The 11,363-nt window shown below is 37.1% G+C and overlaps 1 protein-coding gene across 1 annotated transcript; it reads left to right on the forward strand.

Annotated features, from left to right (window-relative positions):
* The first annotated feature begins 8,536 nt into the window (after positions 1–8,536).
* Positions 8,537–11,130, forward strand: LOC133314386 (G-type lectin S-receptor-like serine/threonine-protein kinase At1g34300). The gene has a single exon (XM_061515867.1). The coding sequence runs from the start codon at positions 8,545–8,547 to the stop codon at positions 10,939–10,941; it is 2,397 nt and encodes a 798-aa protein (XP_061371851.1). The 5' UTR covers positions 8,537–8,544; the 3' UTR covers positions 10,942–11,130.
* The last annotated feature ends 233 nt before the right edge of the window (positions 11,131–11,363 follow it).

Below are 11,363 nucleotides of genomic sequence, written 5' to 3' on the forward strand. Positions count from 1 at the left end.
TGTAATTCTTGTAGTAGTAGCGATTTGTAATCACTAATCGGACCACTCAGAGCAGAAAAATGGGGCTTTGTAGTGTCGAAAGCCCCTTCTGGTTGCCTGGATAGGGCATCCGCCACAATGTTGGCTTTACCGGATTTGTATGTAATAGAATAATCGAAGCCTAAGAGCTTTGAGAGGAAGGCTTGTTGCTCAGGAGATTGAACAACCTGATTCATGAGGTTGTGCAGGCTCTTGTGATCTGTTCGGATGGTGAAAGGTACCCCCAATAGGTACTGCCTCCATTTAGCTACAGCCGATGTAATAGCAAACATCTCGCGAATGTATGTTGATTTAGTGCGCATAGTGGGAGCCAACTTCCTGCTATAGAAAGCAATAGGATGATTATTTTGAATTAAAATTGCGCCCACTCCACTTCCAGATGCGTCAGTTTCCACGATGAAAGGTTCTTTAAAGTTTGGCAAAGCCAAAATGGGTGCCTCAGTCAATGATTTTTTTAACTGAGAAAATGCCTCTTCAGAGCTGAAGACCAAATAAAACCATCCTTTGTAAGGAGGTCAGTTAATGGGGCTGCAATAGAAGCATATTGTCGAATGAACCGTCGATAGTAGCCAGAAAGACCTAGGAAGGCCCTGACTTGAGTGGCTGAGGTGGGAATGGGCCACTCTAGGATAGCTTTGGACTTGCTAGGATCCAGTGCCACACCGTTGCCAGAAATAATATGTCCCAGGAATTGTATAGAAGCTTGAGCAAAAAGGCATTTAGACATCTTAGCAAATAAAGCATGAGTGCGTAATGTATGGAGCACCTGGTGTAAATGACTAATATGTTCCTGGAGACATGAGCTATACACCAAAATATCATAAAAAAAAATCACTACAAATCGACGCAAAAATTCAGAGAAGACCTGATTCATGGTGGCCTGAAATGTAGATGGGGCATTAGAAAGCCCAAATGGCATGACCAAGAACTCGTAGTGGCCCTGGTGTGTCCGGAAAGCTGTTTTGTGTATATCTGGGCCATGCATCTTGATTTGATGGTAACCCGAGCGGAGATCCAGCTTAGAGAACATTGTGGCACCATGTAATTCATCCATCAATTCATCAATGGTAGGAATTGGGAATTTATCCTGCACCGTTACAGCATTTAAGGCGCGATAGTCGACACAAAAACGCCATGTCCCATCTTTCTTTTTGACCAGCAGTACTGGGGAACTAAAGGCTGAATGGCTAGGACGAATTACTCCATTGTGTAACATTTCTGATACCAATTTCTCTATTTCATTTTTTTGAAAGTGGGGGTATCTGTATGGTCTGACTTGTACCGGTTTGGCATCTGGAAATAATTGTATACGATGGTTATTGGGCCTATCTGGGGGTAAGGAATTGGGAGTGGCAAAAACGTCCTGATATTGTTCTAATAAAATCTGGACTTCTGGGGTGTAGTCAGAATGATGCTGTGTTGGTAAAGTAGCTGGCCCAGGTGTCGCTACTGCAGAGAAGCACATAATAGCAGATTCGAGAGATTTCTGACCCATCAATTTGTGCAATTGGGAAGAGGTAATCAGGCTTGCTGCAATACGTTGCTCCCCTTGAAGAACGACGTGTGAACCTTGGTGTGAGAACCTCATTGTCAGTTTTTTATAATCAGTCACAATGGGTCCCAAAGTAGCTAACCATTGGACCCCCAATACCATATCTGCCCCTTGTAACTCCAAGACAAAGAAATCCATGACAAATCGGTGACCCTGGATATCTAGAGGAACAGATTGACACATGGCTGAGCAATTGAGTGAATCACCGTTACCTACTTGCACATTAAACGGCGGGATAGATAATAAGGTCAAGTGTAAATGAGTAGCTACTCTTGGGGTGATGAAGTTGTGTGTGCTTCCCCCATCAATTAGGATTTGGACCGACTGCCCCAGTACGGTACCCAATAAGCGAAAAGATTTTGATGAATAAGTGCCAAATAAGGCATTAAAACTGATCTCTGGAATGTCCTCTGTCTCTTCTGTATGTGCATGTAGTTCAATGGATTGAGTATTGGCATCCGGAGGGTCATCCTCGTCGGTTCCCTCTAAAAATAATAGAGAAGCGCGACCCTTACATCTGTGGCCATACACAAATTTTTCATCACAGTTGAAGCAAAGAGAGATTGCAAATCTCAACCGTTTTGGGTGATTCAAAAGCCTAAACCACTCTAAATCTTCCCCTCTTTCATAATCCAAGCTTAGTTCTTAGTGGGGAGCTTTGTGTGGTGAGGTATTGGCTCTCAAAAATTCGCCCATTTGGTGAAATTTGGGATTTTGAGTGCTTCAACCTCCATTGGAGCTTGAGGAGCCATCAATCCTTGGTTGTGCAACCATTGGTGGTAAGATTCTACCCCTTGAACCTTATTTTCATGGAAAATTGCATGAGTTAGGGTTCAATGAATAGTAAATTGGGGTTTTGATGAAATGTTATTAAATTAGCTATGTTCTAGGAAGAATGGAACTTAGAGCATGTTGTGAAAAATGCTAGGAACGACATTTAATCGGTGAAAATGAGCTTAGATAGCTAAATGAGCATATTTGGAAAATGGCAAGAATATGACACTTAGATATTGGATTTCTTGCATTGTTGATAAATGGTTTGGTTTGGTTGGTTGTTGATTATGCCTTGGTGTTGTCTAGGATTGAGGCAATTGGACCAACCTTGAGAGACCAACCATTGGAGCAAACTATGGAGCTTGATTAGCTCCTTGGAATAGGTAAGCTCTTGCTAAGTTGGGATGTAGAGTTGTTGTGGTATTAATGAGTATGTATGAATATTCATTGTATAGTATGATTGATGCTATGGCACCTTGGTGTAGGTGTGTTACTTGTAAGTCATTGTTGAAACCAAAGTTGATTGGTTGCTGAACCGTTGGTGGTGAACAAAGGTTGAACGGAAGCTTTGAGGTAAGCCTTCGGACCTTGGGTGTAATTCCCTTGATTGTTCCACCAAGCCCTGAAAGGGTAGTGGTAATTATAGTGTATATAAATGCAATGAAATAGTGTAATGCTTTGTTATACGTATGTGTATGCATTTGGTGTGGCATGGGACGGTGTTTCCCTATGTGGTATGTTGCATGACGATGCGTAAATCATACTTGGTAGTTAGCTGGCCAGTAGGACTATTTGCATCTGAGTTTCCTTAGAACAGCTTGAGAGCTCGAGGGATATCTCCTGGAGATGTTATTGCAATTTGCATAGATATGTATTTACTGCATTATTATTGTTAATGCTATTACACTGATATGGAACTGTGGGGTGGAGAGATGCTCCAAGGACCCCTGGTTTACTGGATATATTCGTATATCTCACCCCGTGTTGTGGGGACCCCCTTTCAGGTAAGGATGCTGCAGGAGCCTCTGGTGGCAAGTGGCCATATCTGGATTAGCATATGCATGAAATATGGCATTTCTTTTGAGATTATACATGTTGTTTTGTAGCTCACATGTATAAAATTGTAATTAATAGGCAATGCTAGACTTATGATTTGTATATTGGAATGGACTTAGCCTATGCTCATGCCTTTGGTCGTCTCTTTTGTTGATAGGAGCCAAGGGAATGATCATAGTGTTTTGTAAGCTAAGTTCCATGATTTGTAATGAACATGTACTGTAAATGATGCCTACTTGAAATTCAATATATGCATGCTTGTTATGTATTGAGTTATTGAACTGGTTGGGCTGAGAATCAATTAGGTACCTTTTGTTTAAATGGGGAAACGTTGAGAAAACAAAGGTTATGCTGCCCAAATTCTAACTAAATCTCATGAGGAGAGGTTGGATGAGTGCTAGGATTTAGTTTTGGGGCACGGACAATTGGGGTTTGGAATGGGGATGCATCTTCCCCTAAACTTGGACTTGAAAATGTGGGATTGGAATTCCCTGGCAGCGCGCTTAAGCGCGCTCAAGCGCCCTGCTGCCCCTGTGAGTGCCAATGCATTCGGCCTCCTCGCGCTGGAGCGCCCTGTGTGGGGGCTGAAGCGCCCAGGGTTGCGCGCTTGAGCGCCCTGGTTCGCACTTGAGCGCCCTTAGCCGCTGAAGGAGGAGATGCTTCTGCCTCTGTGCGCTAAAATGTCCCAAGTGGGGGCTTAAGCGCCCAGGATAGCGCGCTTGAGCGCCCTGGTGCGCGCTTAAGCGCCCATTTACACTGAAAAACCTGATGCTTCCTGCCTCCGCGCGCTTAAGCGCCCAGATGGAGGCTTGAGCGCCCGATAACGCGCTGAAGCGCGCGGGGCCTGTGATCAACACCCTCTTGTGTTGCTTCAAATTGTCATAACTTGGGCTACAGTGCTCCGATTTGAGCGCGATTTGAAGCCACGGGTAGCTAATGAAGAGATCTACAATATAGTAGAAGTTGTGAAATAAATAGGAAGTAAATTAATGGTTTAAAAATGGAATAAGAACATGATGTTAAGCTTAATTTATCTGATTCCGCAAGGTAATACAGTTATGATCACGAAATTGGGTATTACAAATTCGGCATGTTTTAAAATGAAAAATTTATCCGGATTTTAATTGAACCCATGTGATTGTAACTGCGCTTAATATCATAATGCGATGTTAACAAACCGGTTCTAGAACGGGGTGTTACATCACTTACCTTGTGTCACCTATTAAGCTTAAGGTTTGGAAATTCTCTGATTGCTGGAAAATGAAACAAGGCTTCAAGACTACAAGGGCTCTTACATTCATTTCGGTTGGTTGGAATCCTCCAGACGTGGGTTGGATAAAAATCAACACGGATGAGGCATCTAAGAGACCATATGGTGGAGCTGCTTGTGGTGGAGTGCTTAGGGATGCATCAGGTAATTGGCTTCATGGATTTGCATACCATATTGGTCAATGTTACAGCTGAACTTTGGGGCGTTCTTAAAGGTTTAGAACTGGCTTGAGAAGGAGGTTGGAGGAATATTATTTTAGAAAGTGATTTAAAATCTGTTATCACTTTGCTCACCAAAGATGGAGGAGCAGCTCGAGAGCCGCGATTAGTGACTCGCATTTGAGCATGGTTAGCGAAAGATTGAGAGGTTCATCTTTCTCATACTTACATAGAGAGCAACGGCTGCGCAGATTGATTATCTAAATTCCCACCGGATCATCCAATGGAAAATAATCTATGTTTTCCATTCTCCCCCTCCTGGTATTTGGTTGCTTATCTAGCAGACTTTTCAAATGTTTGTTCTTTTCGCAAAGTTAATTTCATTTAGTTTCTGTGGGGCTGTCTTTAGCCTTACAGATTATAAAAAAAAAAGGTACAACCCAGTTATTATTAATTTATGATGCAAGGACTAGGAGAAACCAGTTTCTTAAGCAAAAGAAACAATAAATCTACCACACTTTTATATAAAGGGAAAAAAAATTAGAGAGAAAAACAAGGGTTAATTGGGTGGCGGATAGGATTTTTTTCAAAAAAAATTAATTTGAAAAAGGAGCTAATTTTTAGCTCCAATAGCCTATAAATATTATTAAAATATTATATTATATATATAAATGAGAAAAATGTGTATCATTTTAAAAGATGTAAAATTGTGTCATTTTAAGTAAGAGAAAGAGATAGATAAAGGAGGAGAGAAAATGAACAAAAAATACAAAAAATATAAAATGACACAAATTATGTCGTTTAAAAGTACAAACACTTTTCTTTAATTTGATTGTTTTAGTTCTTAAACCGGTTTATCCCTTCCGAAAGCTATAGAAGAAGGAAAGTCGCATATATTTTCACCACCATTCTCAAAGTTTTATTAATGGAATGATAGATAGGATCATAGGAGGGGAGATAAATAACCGCAGCCTCACCAAATAGCAACACTATTGATTCTCACTAGCCAATAAAAAATGAGCGCGTTGAGGTTCATAATCAAGCTTGACCAACATAGAAAAATTACGTTCATTACTTAAACCATCAATTTTTCTACGGAAGACCTTCATAGTATTAGAAAATTAAATTTTTTAATGATTCGAACAAAATTGACTGTTCAGAATACGAGTGAAATTAAATAATACCATAGGCTTTTTTTTATTTTTAAAATAGCATTTCTTACACTCTGAAGACAAAACTACAGCAAATAATAATAATAATAATAAACAATTCAATGATTTGGACCGTTGCCTCTTTTGACATTTTTATTGATAGTTTTTAATGAAAGTTTTTCATAATAATAAAAAAAATTATGATTTCTTAATTTAATTTTGTAATGATGCGTACAAAATTAAGTATTCACAAAATGAGAGTTAGATAACACCATTACGTTTACCCAAAAATAAAACTAAATAATCCATAATTTTATTTTGGTCAAAATATCATTTCTTTTATTGTGAAGACAAAACTATACCAAACAATAATTATAAATAAAGGATAAATAAATAAATAAAGTACTTATTTATATACGTCTTTTTATATATACAAACGTTTATTATTTAGTTATTTAAATAAGGGTTCGCTTTTCTGTAATTATTGTAGATAAATTATTTGCAGTAAGTCCAATACGACATCATTTTGGGAAAGAAATCATGGTGCTTTTATAAATTTAATTTATTTCAGGGTTATTACAGTCTTTCTAATTATAATTTTTTAATTTTTCAATCCTAAAACGACGTCGTTTGGGAGTAAATAGATAACTTATCTGCAGTAACTACATAAATATTTTTAGATATTTGAAGAAAATTGAAGTGATTGCTTCTTATTTCGCACTTTGAAAAATTATATTACATAGACTTGATGAAAATAAATAAATGTTTAAAGTACTTATTTATATGCGTCTTTTTAAATTAAATACTAAAATAGTGATATAAAGTGAGTTAAGATAAATCTCTAGATTAATTTTGTATAGAAGATATTATTTCGTTCTCAGCTTAAAAAATTAAAATAAAATTTGAACATGAGTTCGTGATCGTCTTAAATCCCTTTTTATTAAAAAATAATTTCGAACTGAAAAATGAAGAATTTTGTTAAAAAAATACATATTTGTAATTAAAATGGAGTAACATATATTAAACAGATATGGCCTTTATTTCGAATGATAATGTTTTTTTTAATGAATTGAAAGATACGTTTTTTTGTATTTATAAATAAGTTTTTAATCAAAGCTTTAATTTAAAATTCATAAATCTTTTAATATTCCGTCATTGTCTTGTTGTAAAAAAAATTTAATCAAAGCTTTAATTTAATAGTAAAAAAAATTGATAAGAATGTTTTAGTTAGAAAAAAATAATAATTATCCGTCATTGTCTTGTTGAAGTCACGTTCTATAAAAAAAACCTAGTGGGTCTAATTATTTAATATTCCACTACCCTTGAGTTTTGGTTTTCTTAGTCTTATGGTTTCTGTGAATATGGGAAGACCAAATAACACGAATCTGGTGAAATAGAACTTTCCAACCCCTTTTTTCTTGACCATAAACATCAATTTCTTTTATCCCAACAAGACCCAAACCATTTCTAAAGTCCAACAACCAATAACGTGAAGCTAATTCCTATTCTTTTAAACGTGAAATTAACTTTCATGTCCACAATAATAATGGTCACATAATTCTAAGAACTTTTACTGACTATTGGGTGATAATAACATATTAAGCAGAATATTTTCCATTTTTTATAATATATATTAGAGAAAAAAGTTTCCGATGTTACTTTAGATAACTTTATCTAATATTCATCGCAACGACGTTGTTTTGGGGTTAAAAAATTAAAAATTAGAGTGATAAAGACTATTATAACCCTGAAATAAATTAAAATTACAAAAATACCATGATTTCCTTACCAAAACGACGTCGTTTTGATGAACATTAGATAAAGTTATCTAAAATAACATCAGAAAAAACAAACCCTATATATTAAGACGGTTATACTTAATATTATTTTAAATTTATTACATGATTAATTATGGTTGAATCAATTCAAAATGAATTCAAACATTAATTCAAAAATGTTTTTAGCTTACAATAGTTGATTTTGAATTGATCTTATGGTAACTAATTAGATAATAAGAATAACGAAGGAGATTATAGTTACTATATTTTTTTATTACCTCTTACTACTAAATCTTAACTGTTAATTTTCGTCAATCTAACGGTTATAATTTATTGGGTCATATTTATAATTAATTATTAATTTTTAATAAATTATAACAGTTAGATGGACAGAAATTAGCAGTTAAAATTCGATAGTAAGAGATACTAAGAAAAAAATAATAATAAATATAACTTCCTTAAGAATAATAAACCTAAAATAATGGCAAGTATAACCTTTTATATATTATATACGGACTTATCTGAAAATGCATTTACACTTATTTTGATGATAGTTTCTGTATTTTATTTTATTTTTGGTAAGCTTCTGTATTTTTATTTTAACAATAAAGAAAATAAACGATGCAATGCAATAATAGCACCTAAAATTAGTCAAATTTTAATGTAGAGTCAACCCTTCACGAAGCCGCCTCTAATTAATAAAACCAAACCAAACAGATATTTCCTCTTAGAACAGCAAAGTTGCAAAGTTGCAAACTTTGAAACCATGGTTCTCTGCATCACCTTCCCCTTCTTCACCTTGTTGTTCCTCTTCAACCTTCAGCCCTCAATTGCTCAACAACAACGTCAACAACAACAACAACAACTCACATCCTTCAACATCTCATTCTCTCCATGGCTTCCAACACAGAACAAAGTCCTTCTTTCCCCAAACTCAAACTTCACTGCAGGTTTCTTTCCCATACCCAATTCTCAAAACCTCTTCACTTTCTCTGTTTGGTTCTCCAAAGTCCCTCAAAGTGCAAACCCTGTTATCTGGAACGCCACAACCCAAGTCAACAACTCTGGCTCCCTTGTAATCACCACAAAAGGTGAGCTTCTTCTCAATGATTCACCCTTTGCTAATAATGCTTCTTCTTCTTCCAATTCCACACAACTTGTTCTTGACAACGATGGAAACTTGGTCTTTGGGGATTGGAGCAGCTTCAAGAATCCAACCAACACCATCTTGCCTAACCAAAACTTCAGTGGGATTGAGCTTTATACCATTAATGGGAAATACAAGTTCATAAAGTCTCAGTTTTTGGTTCTCAATTCCACATCTGATCAATACTACAATACCCCAAGTCCCTTGGTGAGCATGGATGATGCTGGGAAAATGACCATGGTAGGTGGCTTTTTTCTTACCTCAGATTATGGTGACCCCAGGTTGAGAAAAATGGTTCTTGATGAGGATGGGAATCTCAAAATCTATAGCTTCTACCCCGAGCAACAAAACAAGTGGGTTGAGGTATGGAAAGCAGTATGGGAGGTGTGCACAATCAAAGGAAAATGTGGATCTAATGCTATATGCATGCCAAAAGAGAATTTGAATTACACTTCTACTTACTGTGTTTGTCCATCAGGTTTCAAGGCAAATCAAGGTGGCCCTGAAAATGGTTGCACAAGGAAAATCCCACTTTCAAGTAACACCAAATTTCTCAGGCTAGATTACATAAACTACACCAGCAACAGCCAGATGAATCAAATCGTTGCTAACAACTTCACAATCTGTGAATCAGGATGCATAAGAGACACAAGGTGTCTTGGGTTTGGCTTCAAATATGATGGAACAGGCTATTGTGTTTGGCTATTAGGAACAGAACTTCAATATGGTTATTGGTCACCAGGCCCTGAAATTGCTTTGTTTCTTAAAGTTGACAAATCTGAATCAGAAGCCACAAATTTCATTGGCATGACTGAGGTGATGCAAACAGCATGTCCTGTCAAAATAAGCCTGCCACTACCACCAAAGGACTCAAACACAACCACAAGAAACATTGCCATAATTTGCACCCTTTTTGCTTTAGAATTCATATCTGGGGTGGCTTTCTTTTGGTCATTCCTCAAGAGGTACATAAAGTATAGGGACATGGCCACAACACTAGGCCTTGAGCTCTTACCTGCTGGTGGCCCCAAAAGGTTCACATACTCAGAACTCAAAGCTGCCACAAATGACTTCTCCAACCTCATAGGGAGAGGTGGCTTTGGAGATGTTTACAAAGGGGAGCTGCCGGACCACCGTGTCGTCGCCGTGAAGTGCCTGAAGAATGTCGCCGGCGGTGATGCTGAGTTTTGGGCAGAGGTCACTATCATTGCAAGGATGCACCACCTCAACTTGGTTCGCTTGTGGGGTTTCTGTGCTGAGAAAGGTCAAAGGATACTTGTCTATGAGCATATCCCTGGTGGTTCATTGGACAAGCACTTGTTCCAAGTCAAAAAGTCTCTCAAGGGTGGTGAATTTGACCCAAACAACAACAACAATAACAGACAAGATAAACCTGTTCTGGATTGGAACATGAGGTACAGGATTGCTCTTGGTGTGGCTAGAGCTATTGCATACTTGCATGAGGAGTGTTTGGAATGGGTTTTGCACTGTGACATTAAGCCTGAGAACATACTCTTAGGTGATGATTTTTGTCCCAAGATATCAGATTTTGGGTTGGCCAAACTAAGGAAAAAGGAGGATATGGTAACCATGTCTAGGAAAAGGGGTACTCCTGGTTATATGGCTCCAGAATGGATCACTGCAGATCCAATCACCTCCAAAGCTGATGTGTATAGCTTTGGCATGGTGCTGTTGGAGCTTGTGAGTGGGGTCAGGAACTTTGAGATTCAAGGGTCTGTGGTCCATAGTGAGGAGTGGTATTTCCCAAGATGGGCTTTTGATAAGATGTTCAAGGATATGAGAGTGGAAGATATTCTGGATATTCAGATTAAGGATGTTTATGATTCAAGGGCCCATTTTGAATTGGTTAATAGAATGGTGAAGACAGCAATGTGGTGCCTTCAGGATAGACCTGAGTTGAGGCCTACAATGGGGAAGGTTGCTAAGATGTTGGAAGGGACTGTGGAGATCACTGAACCAAAGAAGCCCACTATTTTCTTCCTTGGGGAAGAGTAGATTGATTATTGTGCAATGCTCTGGTGGTTCTCTTGTTTGTTCCTTCCTTGGCTTGGTTTTCTGGATCTTTGTACTATTGTCCCCAAAAAAATAATAATGTTTTTTTCACTTCTATTTGAATAAAATAGGTGATCAAGTGTACAATTTTTACCTTGAATGCTTTGTTTTGTACCCCATTGTAGTAAGTTTCATTCGAGTGTGATTTTTTTAATTGTATATATATATATATATATATATATAACAGATGTATGTTGTTGCTGTCCTGTTTTGATTTATAGCATACACCAAAATAGTTATTTAATATTCATATACTAGAGTTTTTTTTTTTTTTTTTTTTTTTGTAAACATATACTAGAGTTTTTTTTCCTTCTTCACAATAACTTTTCTAACCAATTTTTTTTTTTAACATCAACTTTTCTAAC

Source organism: Gastrolobium bilobum, unplaced genomic scaffold, assembly GCF_033153095.1.
Source record: "Gastrolobium bilobum isolate Gb01-03AN ecotype WA unplaced genomic scaffold, APGP_CSIRO_Gbil_v1 utg1171, whole genome shotgun sequence".
Lineage (NCBI taxonomy): Eukaryota > Viridiplantae > Streptophyta > Magnoliopsida > Fabales > Fabaceae > Gastrolobium > Gastrolobium bilobum.

Bases quoted from the DNA above. Each gene is read 5' to 3' on its own strand.
- LOC133314386 (XM_061515867.1), top strand. From the start codon at position 8,545: ATGGTTCTCTGCATCACCTTCCCCTTCTTCACCTTGTTGTTCCTCTTC.